The 16,872-nt window shown below is 39.4% G+C and overlaps 1 protein-coding gene across 4 annotated transcripts; it reads left to right on the forward strand.

The window, feature by feature from the left end:
• Positions 1-333: 333 nt before the first annotated feature.
• Positions 334-16,292, forward strand: DDX3X (DEAD-box helicase 3 X-linked). Of its 4 annotated transcripts, none has more exons than XM_068533782.1 (17): positions 334-483; positions 3,413-3,470; positions 5,429-5,476; positions 7,429-7,561; positions 8,506-8,664; positions 8,729-8,843; positions 9,291-9,426; positions 10,548-10,633; positions 10,842-10,940; positions 11,051-11,211; positions 11,636-11,780; positions 11,863-12,007; positions 12,198-12,379; positions 12,472-12,589; positions 12,896-13,049; positions 13,313-13,452; positions 13,654-16,292. In XM_068533782.1, exons 1-17 carry the CDS (start codon positions 439-441, stop codon positions 13,731-13,733), a joined length of 2,004 nt encoding a protein of 667 aa, XP_068389883.1. In that variant the 5' UTR covers positions 334-438; the 3' UTR covers positions 13,734-16,292. The 4 variants fall into 4 exon arrangements, with proteins under 4 accessions (XP_068389883.1, XP_068389884.1, XP_068389885.1 ...); XM_068533783.1 differs by having other exon boundaries at positions 13,316-13,452; XM_068533784.1 differs by having other exon boundaries at positions 8,744-8,843.
• Positions 16,293-16,872: the final 580 nt, after the last annotated feature.

The raw sequence follows: 16,872 nt of genomic DNA on the forward strand, positions 1-16,872 counted from the left end.
ATTAGATTTTAAGGTTTCCCAGCTGGCGGAAAGCGGGAGGTGAGGAATTCTCGCGAGATCTCGAGACCTAGACCTGGCTAGGGTAATAGCGGAGGACAGGGGAAGTGGAACTCAAGCGAACTAGGACAGCATTTGGCGCTCTCAGTGCCAAGGTAGGACGACGAGCCGGGGACGCGACCGACTAGGAAATCCCGCGAGGTTAGGACTAAACGAGAGCGCAGTAGCTAGGCAGAAGTCGTAGCGGCGGGAGGAGTGCGGGTGTGAGAGGGAGGGCACACGTCTTACGTGCTGACGTAGCAGCCGTTCCAGCGGGTATATTAGATCCGTGGCCGCGCCGTGCGCCTCAGAGCCGCAGTTCTCCCGTGAGAGGGCCTTTGCGGTGAGCCAAACACATTAGCTCAGCAGCGGAAGACTCCGAGTTCTCGGTACTCTTCAGGGATGAGTCATGTGGCGGTGGAAAATGCGCTCGGGCTGGACCAGCAGGTGAGCCGCAAGCAGCCTACCAGGGTTGTTGCCGCATGAATTCCCTCCCCTCACTTAACCTGGTTTGTGGCGCAGTGCTAGCTGGTATCCTCAGTTCCCATTTGCTGGGTCCCTCGGGCTGGTGAGTGTGAATGCCCCAGGGCTGTGGGGGAACGGGAAGGTGACAGGAATGCTACTTGTAGCTGTCGCTGGGGCCCCTGCTTGGCTCGCGGTATTGTCCCTGGCCTGAGCACAATGGCGGCTTTTGTGTGTGCGTGCGCAGGCGGGCGGAGGGGGAGGGGGCGCGCGCTCTCGCGGAGGCGCGCACGCGCGAACCTCGACTGACTAGTGACCCACGGGGGGGGGGGGGGGTGGCGCGGCGGTTCACGAATGGGGACCTTTTTGGTCCTGAGGGCTCCGGCGCTCGCGGCGTGCGCGGCTCGGATTCCTGTCAGAGCCGAGCGGCGTTGGCGTGTGTGTGTGCACGCGCGTGTGAGCGGGAGGAGGAACGCGGCCCTGGAATGTGGGAGGGGGCGGCGCGGGGGGTGGCCTTCGCGCGGGGTAATGGCGGCGGCCTCCTTTGTGTGGTGTCGGGTGGCTGGGCGGCGCTGCGGCCCACGAGCGGGAGAGGCCGGGCCGCCGAGGGCCCGGAAACGGGGATGGATGGGCATCTTGTTCCTCCCGGGCTTCCTTCCGCAGGCCTTTTTCGCTCCAGCCCGGCTTCCGCAGGCCGGGAGCCACGGCCCGTGAGGCCGCGTTTCCGGAGTGGAAAGTTTTGTGACGCAGAAGATTAGGGGGGAGGGGGGGAGGAGGGGAGGGGGGGGAGGGAGGGAAGAATGGGCCGCTGCGTGCGCGGTGGCGCCGGGCTCTAGAGTTCGAGGTTGAACGCGGTGGGGAGACGTCAGGGGGGTTTGCGGCCGCCCCGCTTCACATGCTCAGGGTAGTCACTGTGTGGCGATTTAGCCCAGGGCCGCGCGTCGTTTGGGGGGGAAGGGGTGCCACGGAGTGTACGAGTGTCCTCAGGGTTAGGCCACTTTGATGCGGGCGTTTGATTAGGGACTCGGCCAGAGGAAAACACCCGGAATGTGGTTTGGGGAGAAATAAACAATTTTGTTGTTGACTTGTTGCTGCTTGTGGACTGAAATTTTGAAATAGGTCAGAGGCTCCGGGTCTGTCGTCTTAACCGGAACGCCCTCTTCTAAGGGTTTAGAGGTAGAGGAGAGGTTCTGGGCTGAGGTGGCAGGAAGTCTGCATCCCTCAGCAACAGTGGCACCGCGCTTCAGAGAAGCTCTTCAGTGCGATGTTTGTTGCCTTTAAGTAAACTTCTGCCTACCACGAGCTCCGAAATTCAGAAACGAAGTTGAGTGACGCAAATGAATTGTCAGTAGACTTTAATGTAGTCGTGTGTAATATGTTTTTAAGGACTTAGTGACCTGTTTTGGGGGCAGCATTTTTTCCATTAATGAATCAGTTTGAATTCTCCAAATTGCTGACGCGTCATATGTTAAATGGAGCAGAGACATAAAAAATCTCTTATCAAGAGCATAGGCTGTTCCCAGTTTTAACATTTGCCGTGTAGGTAGTGCTGTATTTAAGATTCTAGGCAGGAATGAAATTTGTAATCGAAGTAATTGGAAAAAGTATGCAGAGTCGTTAGAATTAAGCAGCAAGCTAATTTCACAACTGAGAAAATTGCAATAACGTAATCCTAACAGTTTACAGTAGCATTTAGTGTTTGCCAAGTGTAAAATTAATAACAAAACGTACTGCAACAAGTGCAAAAAGAAAGTTTGTTCCTATTGTGCGTTAAAGTATCAGTCTGTTGCTGAGATAACTAGTGCCGAGAAAACATGACAGCAATTTTGCTGATAGAAATTAGGAAATGAGCTGCCTTACCATACTCATTTTTTTTTTTCAAGATTTAGCATCTGCTTCCAATTTTCGGTGCCTCCATTGATGATGCTTGCAATTTGACAGTATAACCTTGAGCTTTTAACAGAGAACTTAAACGTTATGGTATAGCGTATCACCTTTGCAAACAGGTGGCAATAGTGCTGTGACTGGGTACATTAAAAAAATGAAACACTGCTTTTGGCACATATCGTTTTCCCCCTATTGCTTGTAAATAGTTTGCTTAGTTATTACAGAATGCGACGAAGATAGATCTCTTTTTTAGAATGTTGAGGCTTTGAGCTACCAGTGTAAAGGGACGGGTAGACGTGGAGATAAAGGCAGTAAAATGTGTCCTGCTCATTAAGGACACTAAATGCCAGTTGTGCCATTTATGTCCGAAGTGTTCTGAACTTAACTGTGAAAGTGGGAGAACAAGTAGGTACCTACTTCATAGGGTTGTGCTTAGTAGTGCTCAGTAAGTGGTGGTTATATTAATTTTTGTTCTGAAGAGTGCTACTCTAATTTAAAATATTTGTGCAGTATTTAGGGATAAAGGAACTATGAAATGGTCGATAAAATTTTTGTTCTGACATTCTTCAGGTGTGCTTTGTAGGTTTAAAATAATTCCAAGTAGAAAGCTGGGGGCATTGAAAACATTTGTTTCCAAATGTTTGGAGCTAAAATGAATCCAATGACTATTTGACATTTTAAAATAATTTAAATTTCTTGAACTTTTACTATGGAAAACGTTACAGGGAAGATTCATTTTGAATGAATGACTTAAATTTGGACCCAGTTTCTCCTGGATAGCGCCACCATCTTGGTGTGGTACTTTCTGCAGTATATACAGTAGTACTGTAGTAAAGTATTTTGCATTTGCTTACAACCTAATTGTCTCCGAAGCACATTCCTAGTCACATTCTCCTTAAGAGTTTCACATCCCCGGTGAGGCAGACAGGGCAACTAGTGCTAGTAAATGCTAGAGAGCAAGACTAGTTTTCTCTTAGTGTGATATTTCTGCACATGGGCTGCTAACCAAAGTTTAACTCTTTTCTAGTTTGCTGGCCTAGACCTGAACTCTTCTGATAATCAGAGTGGAGGAAGTACCGCCAGCAGTAAGTAAAACATTTTATGGATTTACTGTGAATATTAGGGCTTTTTAAAAAAAAATTATTTCATTGAAATATAGTTGATTTACAATGCTGTGTTACTGAGTATTAGAGCTTTAATACCTTAATATTTCGTTGGATTTGTTTAAAATTTAAGAATTTCTCTGCCAATTTTTACTGTGTAAAGAATTAGGTGGGTAGCATTGGGGGGTTTTTGTTTGTTTTTTTTTTTTCTTTTTGGCCGTACCGCGCAGCATGCAGGATCTTAGTTCCCCGACCAGGGGTACAACCCATGCCCCTTGCAGTGGAAGTCCTGCTTTGTGGTCTTTTTATAACAAAACGGAATAGTTTTCTTGAATGAAAACAATCATTAAGGACCTTATACAAAACACAAATTATCTCTAGAAGGGTTTGATTATGTCCATTATGAATCCTGAGCCCAGCTTAAAGGTGATGGGAATGTGTATATCACTATTAGAGTGATCTACCAGAATTAAACTGAATAAAGGGAACATTCACATTCATCAGCTACAGCTATCCCTTTCCCATGAAGAACATGAGACTTAATAATAGAACAAGGCTAGGGACTTCCCTGGTGGCCCAGTGGTTAAGAATCTGCACTCCCAATGCAGGGGGCCCGGGTTCGATCCCTGGTCAGGGAACTAGATCCTGCATGCCACAACTAAAGATCCGGCATGTTGTAACTAAGACCTGGTGCGGCCAAATAAATATTTAAAAAAAAAATAATAGAACAAGGCCATAATGAATCTTGGGGTGGTGGTTAGGATTTTAAATGCTGAATTGTTGTATTCTTTTGAAAAGTTAGATATAGAAGTTTTATTTAATTTTTTTTTTCTTAAAAGGGTTTTTTGGATACTTGGTAGAGATTAGTATTAAGGTGTAGGGGATCTTGGTGGTTTATTATTGGCAATAGACCTGCTTTGGCTCAGGTCTCTTCCTACCCTATTAACCAAAAAGAGAAAAAAAATGTGTATCGGCTGTATGTAAGGTCTGAAAGCACCATTTCTTCAAGCTCTCTTGTTGCATAGTAAAGGGCAGGTCTTCATTTTTAGGCAAGGAGGGCCTCACTGGGCACAGTTACTTGGTATTTGTTTTAAATTTCACTTTATTTGGCATGCTAAGAATCATTTAGGACTTGATCATTCTAATAGAGAGCTTTAATAATTAATTCAACCCAGAAGTGAAGAGGTTAAATTGCAGATTAACTAGTAATAAAGCAAGTTGACTTTACTTGGTGGATATATACATTATTTGCTTTTGATTCTCATCCATTGTCTAGGCTGTATTCTTGTGCATACAGAAAAACAGTTGACTTTCCTTAAACTCTGCAAGTCTCGAATTAAGATTCACAGTTCCTTGAAATCATTCCCCCTCTTGCAACTTTCCTATGTTACATATGTATTCTATGTCTTGGAACTTAACCAGGGTAGAAACAAAAAAGCCTCTTAGTGGCTAGTTACATGTTTATTACTTTTGGGTTGTTATAGTAACACTTCTGCTACATGTGAAATGATTTATTAATGTTTGTTACATGTTTTTTAGGTTGTTGTAGTAATACTTAACGTTGTAACTCTTGTTAGTTTGTGACAATTCTCTGAAATCATAGCAGGCCTTTTAAAATACTGTGTTAAATTAACCACTAGTGACAAGTTAAATTTATGTATTTGTAGATTTCAACTATTAGGTTCCAAGTCAAACCTAGGGAAAGGGAAAGTTCTCCTTTCCCTTTTAAAATTCTACTTATTAACGCAATAACCCGTTTAAAATAAAAGTAGATTTTTTTTTCCCCACTTCTCAATTTCCAAGTACATAGTCAGACTGGAGGACTATAGATTTAAAAATTTTCTTTCTAGGACTGTTTTTTAATAGCACAAATTTTGGCCAAAAAGCTTTAACTTAAAGCTTTATGGAATATGAAGTTTAACTTTGTTAATTTCTTTTAGAAGGGCGCTATATTCCTCCTCACTTAAGGAACAGAGAAGCTACTAAAGGTAAGTCCTTTGAACAACTTGGTATACCTAATTCTTGCTGCATTTAGAAGTTGGAGCCTAGGGAAAATGAGACACCTGGAGAAGTCTGTAAACATTGTGCCTCACCTCTGCTACTGGCAGAACTATTTCAGATATTAGGGTTTACTCATTTTGGAAAAACTCATCTAATGTCAGACAGTGGAAAACTGCATTTCCTGTGTCAAACTCTTCTGAGGCCAAGGGCATGGTTTTGTACAATTTCACTAGTCTTGTGCTTAACCTGTGTTTGTAATCATTCACAGCATGATTTCAATTTGAAAAAGGTGATTGGGCACCCATTACTGTGTAAACCAAACTGCTGCATAGTGATGACAACCCAGTTATTTCTGTCTTGCAGAGGTGCCAAAATGAAGATGGGGTTATTGGGGAATAGTTAACAAGCATTGGGCACGCTCCCAATAGATGGGAGTGATTCTCTGGCTTCATCTCCTTGCCTTAACTGCTTCATTTGAAGGGTCTTGTCTAAAAGGTATCAACAACAGCTGGTCTTTTCCCATTAACTTTGTAAATAAGTGACAGAGAACTAGTATATGGCTCATATTATGGGACAATTGGACAATTGTTTGGGTGCTGTGTATTCCATAAAATAGGTGATCTGAGATTTGGAGGAAAAGGGGAAGGTCAGGGAAACTGAAGGTCAAGAAGAGGGAAGATAGTGGATAAGGAAGGCAGGATTGGAAGGGTGGAGAGTCCACAGAAGCACATGGTTTGCTGTCGTTTCTCCATATCCATAGGTAGTCCGTGTTAGCTTCACTGTCCCTGGCAATACATGGAATATAAAATCTGTATTATAATTTCTTAGCTATCATATCATTGCTTTTTTTTTTTTTGGATTCCATAGGTATTTATTTGTAGCCAGCATTCACTTTGTCTACTGTAAGATAAACCCTATATCAAATGCTATTAATATACCATCTTATTTAATCTTTATAACAAACCATCTGATATTTATCATCAGTCCTGTTTTACAGATATCATATCATTGCTTTTATTTACTGTAGAGTCTTTATCGTCATGGGTGCTCATTTCTTAGAATGCAGTAGCTGAAATTGACTCCTATGTATATTTAGTGCTTTTCTCCCTTTGTTGCAATGACAGGAATCAGCAGGGAGAGAGGCAGTATCATATAGGAGTTAGAGCTGAAAGAGATCTTAGAAATCTAACTCAGCTCTATTGGTAGCTAAGACTGTTGATCACCTGGCTGGTAGAGGCAGGAGGTGGAAGGAAAGTAACTTAAATAAACTATCTCTGACTGTTTAATAAAGTGTCACTGAAGCTAGTTAAACCCTCTACTTGTCTTTAAACCGTCTACCTGTTGGGATAATTTACACCTTTGTCATCCCCTCTTACTGAATGTTTATAGCTGTACCCTAGGAACCTGTCTACACTGAGTTGTGTAGGGATGAGGATTTTCCTTTTTTCTATATATTCCTAATTCTCATCTGGTAGTATGTACTTCATGTGAACAGAGCACTGTTCTTAAACTTTTTACTGTTGAAACTAAGAAATACTGTATTAATCCAAGTAAACTGACATTCTTAATGTTTTAAATGAATGTCACTTTTAAGAGACATTGAAATAATGGTAACTCCTAGTAAACTCATTCACACTTATAAAATGAATGGAAGTTAAATTGTGATGGTCATGTAACAATACCATAATCATTGTGTTACAGGCAAAGCTATTGACCTTTTAGAAGTGGTATTCATTCAGAACATTTTCAGACTGTCGATTGCTTTGTTTAGTGCACAGTATATTCTAGTGCCGTGGTAAGAATATTTCCATTGTCCCTCTGGTCCAGAGGTGGGATAGTCAGAGGGCTTCAGATTCGGAAACATGTTTTAAAGTATTGTCATTTTCTAAATAATATAATAAAATGGGTTTGCTTTTTTTTTTTTTTTTTTTTTTTGAAGGATTCTATGATAAAGACAGTTCAGGGTGGAGTTCTAGTAAAGATAAGGATGCATACAGCAGTTTTGGTTGCCGTAGTGATTCAAGAGGGAAGTCTAGTTTCTTCAGTGATCGTGGAAGTGGATCAAGGGGAAGGTGAGTGATTTCTTATTTTCTTGCCTTTTTTACATGTACAATACAACAATTTAGAAATTGGTATTATGTCTGTTTAATCATATTTATGTATTAACTGTAAGAGGTCTACTAAATTGAACTTGTTATTCAAGAATTAGAAGAACATGCCTTTTGGCATAATGAAATCAGTTATTTTTATATTTCTTTAGTTTTACATATTCTACTTAAAAGAAAGTTTTAGTGAATGGCCTAATTTGGTTGACATTTTCATGGATATTCTATATGACGATTTTTAAACACCTTATATTTTTGATTACACAAGTGTGGTGAACTGACCTCATGCGCCTAATAGCTGTGGTTAGTCCTCTGTGTCCTGATTTTTCGAAAACAGGCCTAAAACTAAAAACATCTTAATTCAGGTAAGGATTATTTTCTACCTTTTTATCCAAAGTTTGTCACACAGGTGAATTGTCCTTTAAGTAGCATCCTGATATAACTGGGACAATTGATATTTGGTGTGATACTTTCCTCTTTTCCCTACCACTAGAAATATTTGGATGAGAACATTTAAAGGTGTAAGTTATGTGCTGGTTTCATGTGTATAAGACTGATTCTTCCCCCCACCCCCCGCCCCTCCCAAGCGTAGTTTGTTTTTATTGAACTACAGTTGATTTACAATACTCTATTAGTTTCAAGTATAAAGACGTGATTCAATTTCAACATGTATGACGCCTGTGTGGGCTGTGTAATAAGAATAAAGAAGGATACTGAATTTAGAAAATATGTAAATGATACAATCTGGTTAGAGGGCCTTATTTGTCAAATAAGAGTAAGCCTGAGCTGGACTGTTGACATCCTTGAAATTAGCCATAATGAACTTCTCTTCAGGCACAGTTCTAGAGTAGTGGTAGGAATCTGATAATGGTTAAATGATAAGATTCTGATTAATTGCTTGTGCTGTTCAGGTTTGATGATCGTGGACGAGGTGACTATGACAGCATTGGCAGCCGTGGTGAAAGAGGTGGCTTTGGAAAATATGAACGTGGCGGAAATAGTCGCTGGTGTGACAAATCAGATGAAGATGATTGGTCAAAACCACTCCCGCCAAGTGAACGCTTGGAACAGTAAGTTTTTGAAATGTATGTTAATTGTGATGAAGCCTTATTGGCTAGTATAACAAACTTACAGGTCTTCTGATTTCAGAGAACTTTTTTCTGGAGGCAACACCGGGATTAACTTTGAAAAATACGATGACATTCCAGTTGAGGCAACAGGCAACAACTGTCCTCCACACATTGAAAGTGTAAGTATTTTTGCTTGACCTTTAAGACAGAGGGAAGTGTAAGTATTTTCACAGCACATCAAGATGAGATGGGCTTCCTAAAGGCCTATATAGACCATGCCTGCTTTGTGTTAACAATCTTTTAAAGTTACTCTAACAGCCTGCCTCGTTGGTTTGTGGAAAGGGGGAGATTGAGTTCAATGTTACCATTACTAAAATTTGAAATAGAAAATAGGTCAGACATGGGAGGAACCCAAAACTTTTCCAGTGTAGGTTAAGCTTAGGGGGTTGTTGTTGTTGTTTTTTCCCCCTGCCCCTCAAAATGTAACACGATAACTTTTATTTAAAACAGCTGTAAACTAAAGTACAAGTTGGTTGATAGGGGTTTTTCCCCCATTGTATTTGTATAAAGCAAAATGGCTCCAGGTAGCATTTCTACCTATTTAACCCTGATGAATTTCTTGACAGTTCAGTGATGTTGAGATGGGAGAAATTATTATGGGAAACATTGAGCTTACTCGCTACACTCGTCCGACTCCAGTGCAAAAGCATGCTATTCCTATTATCAAAGAGAAGAGAGACTTGATGGCTTGTGCCCAAACAGGTAAGCAGACTTGATAAAGTAAAAAGTTGTCCAGGATACCTTAACTCTGCTTGCTCTCATAAAACCAATACCAAAAAAATACGCATGAAGTATCTAAGTTTCATGGGGAAGCTCGAGTCCTGTTTGTAGCCTGACTAGTATACTTTGATATAGATAAGGAGTAGCTGGATGGTATCTCTTTTGTCTTAGCCCTTTGGATCCTGTATTACCTCTAGTGTTTCCATTAGGGTGTCTTGGGGATAGCCTATAGAAAGTCATGACCCTGATATTGCTGCAACAGGGATAGGTAGGTTATTGTGATTGCAGTGGTGGGAAAGTTAGCACTATAACATTATTGTATCTGGGATAAGAAGGATAAGATTAGAGAATAGCTTGCGATCCATGGGAATGTGGCCAAGGGAAGGGTCCTTACCTCCCATGTTTTGGGAATGGGGGTAGTTATAGCCTCTGAATTGAGAACAGGCTTTATTATATCTGTGTGAGTTTGGCCAGTTTGAAAGAGTGACAAGATTCTCCCAATAAAAATATATGGCACTTGAATAATTTGGTATCTTTCTTTCCCTATGGAAGAGTGAGAATGTCATCCTTTATACATTATCAGTATGTACAGTACCTTCAAGGAAGTGTTAAAAAAATTGAAATTGACACCAGTTTTGAGACAGAATTCCTGCTCTCTTTGCACAAATGCGAAGAAGTGAATACTACTACATTGTGAGTGACCAGAGTTTGGTATACATTTTCTGTAAATGAACAAAATATTTTTTTGGATTATGGACCATGTGGTCTCTGTTGCAACTATTCAGCTCTGCTGTTGTATGAAGGCAGCCATAGATGATATGTAAAATTATTGGTCACAGCTATATTCCAGTAAAGCTTTATTTACAAAGATACAGGTTGGGCCTTATTTTGCTAACTCCTATTACAGATTGATCAGTTGTCACTTGGTATTTTTTTAATTAGCCATTAATTTTTAGAAAATTAATTTGGGAATAAAGTAAAATTGCTAATTAATTGTTAAGTTGTTGGGCAGTTAAAAAAAAACACTGTCATCTACCAATATATATTCAAAAATAATAAGCAGGTTTTTCTGTGGTTAAATGAATATGCTTTCTTTTAAACAGGGTCTGGAAAAACTGCAGCATTTCTTTTGCCCATCTTGAGTCAGATTTATTCTGATGGTCCAGGCGAGGCTTTGAGGGCCATGAAGGTAAATATTTCTATATAAAATGGGAAATGATTGTAGAACCTTGTAGGTAGCTGTTGAGAAAGCTTTCTAAATGACAGTAAGACTTGTATTCTAACCTATATAATTAGAAACAGTTTTTACATATAATCCGTGAATTACAGAAGGGAATTATGTGTAATGAAGCTTTAAAAAAGGATGTTAAGAGTTTAACTTATAAATTATTTCTTAGGAAAATGGACGGTATGGGCGCCGCAAACAATACCCAATCTCCTTGGTGTTAGCACCAACTAGAGAATTGGCTGTACAGATCTACGAGGAAGCCAGGAAAGTAAGTATGCATTTCAGAGATCATCGGCTTTCTCATTGATTCTGATGCAGTGTTCTATGACCACGTAAAAATCTTGGCCTTAAAGTTGATAAAATTTCTTTGCTTAACAGTTTTCATACCGATCTAGAGTTCGTCCTTGCGTGGTTTATGGTGGTGCTGATATTGGTCAGCAAATTCGAGACTTAGAACGTGGATGCCACTTGTTAGTAGCCACTCCAGGACGTCTAGTGGATATGATGGAAAGAGGGAAGATTGGATTAGACTTCTGCAAGTATGTTAATTTTTAAATGTGTGGAATGCATTAATTTAAAAAATTACTGGCCATTAGTTTTGTGGAACTTGTCCATAAACTTTAAGATGGAGAAGAGATTTATTTTAGTCTTCCAGCTTTTCCAGAAAGTTTGCTCATTGTAATTTTAATGTTGAAAAATCAGTGACATTTTAGTAGAGTCTGAGAATGACCAGACTTTGGGACCAGAGTCAAGTATAAGAGCTAATTTGGGTGTACTATCTTGGACCATTTATTTAGTGGCAAAGATCCTGTGCTTTGTCTCACGTACATGGGTCAAATTGTGTGGTGTGAGGAATTTTACCTACCTGAATGAATAATTAATTGTGCTTATAGAAACAGCTGTATTAAAACTGTCTTTTCTCCTCAAATTCTAAACTGGATTTTTTTTTTTTTTTCATGGCAGATACTTGGTGTTAGATGAAGCTGATCGGATGTTGGATATGGGGTTTGAGCCTCAAATACGTAGAATCGTTGAACAAGATACTATGCCACCAAAGGGAGTTCGCCACACTATGATGTTTAGTGCTACTTTCCCGAAGGAAATACAGGTATTGTTTGATGCTGCAAATCTTATTTAGTTAGGAATTTGTTTATCTCAATAGATAATAAAATAATTTTTTTTTCTTTCAGATGCTTGCTCGTGATTTCTTGGATGAGTATATCTTTCTGGCCGTAGGAAGAGTTGGCTCTACCTCTGAGAACATCACACAGAAAGTAGTCTGGGTGGAAGAGTCAGACAAACGGTCATTTCTGCTTGACCTTCTAAATGCAACAGGTATAATTTTAGCATCACTCTGGTGGTTTAGGTAATAAATCCATTTGGATCACCTTTATTGCTTTTCCTCCTCATCCAAAACATTCTGTTGAAACGGTCTATTTTAATTGCCTCTATTTGCAAGTTTATTAAGTGCAAAGAGAACCAAGCCACTCTTAGTGACAGAAACCTTGTAATATTTTAACTTCAGGCAAAGATTCACTGACCTTAGTGTTTGTGGAGACCAAAAAGGGTGCAGATTCTCTAGAGGATTTCTTGTACCATGAAGGATATGCCTGTACGAGTATCCATGGAGACCGATCTCAGAGAGATAGAGAAGAGGCTCTTCACCAGTTCCGCTCAGGAAAAAGCCCGATTCTAGTGGCTACAGCAGTATGTATAATATAATCTTATTCTCAAGGTCGCCATGTTCAACTATTTGCTTTCTTTTAAATGGACCATATGTAACAGAAGTTATTTTCTAGGTAGCAGCAAGAGGACTGGACATTTCAAATGTGAAACATGTTATCAATTTTGACTTGCCCAGTGATATTGAAGAATATGTACATCGCATTGGCCGTACAGGACGTGTAGGAAACCTTGGTAAGTGTGTGGTTACTTGATGGTGTGGTGGTTTCTGATTTTCAGTGTGGTTCTTGCAGCAAAGAACTTTCAGGATCTTATTAGAAGAACTCCTATTTTCAAGGAATGCGATTAAGATATATCTTAGCAGAAGTGGAAGGAAAAGTCAGGGTTTGTTCAAAGAACTTTGAGTTAGTTAAATAGCAAATAGTAGTGCTTTTTTATAGTGCTGTTTTTTTAGTATTCTACTTAATACTCTAATATGAAAGTAATACTGTGCTACTTCATGGAAGACCTTAATTTATGTACTTTTTGGAACTGTTTTAGGCCTTGCCACCTCATTCTTTAATGAGAGGAACATAAATATTACCAAGGATTTGTTGGATCTTCTTGTTGAAGCTAAACAAGAAGTGCCATCTTGGTTAGAAAACATGGCTTATGAACACCACTACAAGGGTAGCAGTCGTGGACGATCCAAAAGGTGAGTTAACAAATGGTGTATAATGATGGGGATGGGTGCTATGTCCAAGGTTAACTTTTCAAGGTTACTTAAGTGACATTAAGTTGGTGTCAGCCTTTTCACACCTAAGGCCTTTTAAAAATCACTATTAGGGAAGATAGGGCTGGATGGAATTGTTTGAATTGGAAAATCAGATATTGGTCATTGGGAAGTTTTAACAAGATTTGGGTTATCTGGTCGAAATTTCATCTTTATGTGAACTCTAACACATTTTGTCCTTGTAGTAGTAGATTCAGTGGAGGATTTGGTGCCAGAGACTATCGACAGAGTAGTGGTCCCAGCAGTTCCAGCTTTGGCAGCAGCCGCGCCAGCAGCAGCCGCAGTGGTGGAGGCGGCCATGGCAGCAGCAGAGGGTTTGGTGGAGGTAATGTTTATTTTTAACCTCATATCTTTGGGAAGGGTTTTTTTTTCTTTTCCATCTTTTTCAAAGCATAATTTAAAATATTGGGAAGTTCGGCCCTGTAGATTGCTTTCTGTAATTTTGCATCAAAAATAAAGAAGGGAAAGATTGTATTAAATAGTGGATGACTTAATTAATTTTTCTCTTTTTTAAATCTTTCATTAGGTGGCTATGGAGGCTTTTACAACAGTGATGGATATGGAGGAAATTATAACTCCCAGGGGGTTGACTGGTGGGGTAACTGAACCTGCTCTGCAGTAGGTCACCCTGCCAAACAAGCTAATATGGAAACCACATGTAACTTAGCCAGACTATACCTTGTGTAGCTTCAAGAACTCGCAGTACATTACCAGCTGTGATTCTCCACTGAAATTTTTTTTTTAAGGGAGCTCAAGGTCACATGAAGAGTTGAAAGGAACAATCAGCAGCCCTGTTCAGAAGGTGGTTTGAAGACTTCATTGCTGTAGTTTGGATTAACTCCCCTCCCAACCCCCATCCCAAACTGCATTTATAATTTTGTGACTGAGGATCATTTGTTTGTTAATGTACTGTGCCTTTAACTTTAGACAACTTTTTATTTTGATGTCCTGTTGGCTCAGTAATGCTCAAGATACCAATTGTTTTGACAAAATAAATATACTGAACTTGGGCTAAAATCAAACCTTGGCACACAGGTGTGATACAACTTAACAGGAATCATCGATTCATCCATAAATACTATAAGGAAAAAACTTATGCGGTAGCCTGCATTAGGGCTTTTTGATACTTGGAGATTGGGGGAAAACAAACAACAAACGTCTTGAAGCATATTAATGGAATTAGTTTCTAATGTGGCAAACTGTATTAAGTTAAAGTTCTGATTTGCTCACTCTATCCTGGATAGGTATTTAGAACCTGATAGTCTTTAAACAAGCCATTCCAGTCATGATGAGGTGATGTATGAATACATGCATACATTCAAAGCACTGTTTTCAAAGTTAATGCAAGTAAATACAGCAATTCCTCTTTCAATGTTTAGGCAGATCATTAATTATGAGCTAGCCAGATGTGGGCATACTATTACAGGGAAAGTTTAAAGGTCTGATAACTTGAGATAGGTTTTTAGGAGAATTCATCTACTTAGACTTTTTAAATGCCTGCCATAAATGAAACTGAAATGGTAGAATGGCTGACCACAGCAATGACCAGCCCTCATTAGGGCCCTGGATGATTTTTGGTCTAATAACGCATGCTAGTGTTGATGTTTTTTGGTCAAGAGGGTATGAACAGGAAGAATTAATGCAGCAGGCTTTATTTTAAATGCCGATTTACATTACTCTGTTCAAGCTGCGTTGAGATGTTAAACTGGCTTACTATAGACTTTGTAAAAATGGCTCCAGAAGAGTAACAAACTGAAATCTTTGAGATCACACAGGTTGGAAATATGTACATAACTGCACAAGGTGTCAATTCTGCTATACAGTGCAGTTTTAGTCAGTTTTAGTTGCATAGGTTTCCATTGTATTTATAGTCTGTTTATGCTAAATCTGGCCAAAGATGAGCATTGTCCACCACTAAAATGCCTCTGCCACTTTGAATTCTGTGCTAATTTTGTGGCCAGAATGCGGTGATCAAAACGCTCAATCTTTTTACAGTGGCATAGGAAGATGGCAAAAATTTCCTAAAGTGCAATAGATTTTCAAGTGTATTGTGCCTTGTTCTAAAACTTTTATTAAGTAGGTGCACTTGACAGTATTGAGGTCATTTGTTATGGTGCTATTTCAATTAGTCTAGGTTTAGGCCCTTGTACATTTTGCCCATAACTTTTTACAAAGTACTTCTTTTATTGCACATTCAGAGAATTTTATATATATGTCTTGTGTGCGTGTCCTTATACTTCCAATCTTATTTTGTCTCTTGGAGATTGTTGAACGCAGCTTGTCTAGGAAGGGGATGGGACTAGATTCTAAAATTTATTTGGGACCATGGGAATGATAGTTGGGAAGAAAACTATTTGCACACGACAGATTTCTAGATACTTTTTGCTGCTAGTTTTATGTAATATTTATTGAACATTTTGACAAATATTTATTTTTGTAAGCCTAAAAGTGATTCTTTGAAAGTTTAAAGAAACTTGACCAAAAGACAGTACAAAAACACTGGCACTTGAATGTTGAATGTCACCGTATGCGTGAAACTATATATTTCGGGGTAGTGTGAGCTTTTAATGTTAAGTCATATTAAACTCTTAAGTCAAATTAAGCAGACCCGGCATTGGCAGTGTAGCCATAACTTTCTGATGTTAGTAAAAATAAAATTGGCGACTTTAAATTGAATCATGCCAAGGTTTTGATACACTTGTCTTAAGATATTAATGAAACACTTCAAAACACTGATACGAAGTGTCCAGATTCTCAGATAATTGTGTGAGTTTTGTTTCGTTGTGTGTATTTTTTTTTTTTCAGTGAATGTCTGGCTCATTGCAATCCTCAAACATGTGGTTATCTTTGTTGTATTGGCATAATCAGTGACTTGTACATTCAGTGATAGCATTTGAGCAAGTTTTATCAGCAAGCAATATTTTCAGTTATAAGGTTTCAAAAATCACATAAGATGGATTTAAACTTGCTGAATGTGAAGATTGAACCTCAAGTCACTGTAGCTTTAGTAATTGCTTATTGTATTAGTTTAGATGCTAGCACTGCATGTGCTGTGCATATTCTGATTTTATTAAAATAAAAAGTTGAACTGCACAGTTTCTTTTGTTGTTGTCAATTGTGGTTTATTATTAGAGGTGAAAATAAAGTTGTGCTCTTGCCTGAAGAGTTAGTTGTAAGATGTAATTTTTTGGGTTGCCATCCAGTGCTGATTTTGAAATGCCTCTTGGATACAGAATTACTCTGGTGCAATTTTAATAAATGATGAAGATGGTGTGTGTTTGGAGTAGAGTGAAAAAAGGATTTTTGTAATAGATGGAAATCTAAAAGGTCCTTATTATACACCTTATTGATTATAGTTTGAAATTTATGGGGGGGGGAATCTCTGTTCTTGGAAGCACTTGATACAAAGGATGGTTGAACAGTGGAAAAATGAATTGGGTAAAAATCAAATGTATTAGTAATCTAACAAGTGTGGTAAGTACTTAGGGATAAGAATGTATTTGGGGTCAGGTTGATAGAGATGGCCTGGGTGTGCCTTGTCTACCTTTAGTTTTATTTGCTGACATCCAGTTTCACCACACATTGCTGCAGGCAGCTGCTGCCAGTTAACAGGAGATGATACGAGAGCCTTAACTGGATAACTTCTAACAAGTTGTGATGAACCAGATTAAACGGTTATTCTGGTTTTGGGGGTCAAAAATGGTCAAATGTTGGCAATTTGGTATGGCTTCACTTAATGAAAGTA

The sequence above is a fragment of the Eschrichtius robustus genome, chromosome X (genome assembly GCF_028021215.1).
Source record: "Eschrichtius robustus isolate mEscRob2 chromosome X, mEscRob2.pri, whole genome shotgun sequence".
Taxonomy (NCBI): domain Eukaryota; kingdom Metazoa; phylum Chordata; class Mammalia; order Artiodactyla; family Eschrichtiidae; genus Eschrichtius; species Eschrichtius robustus.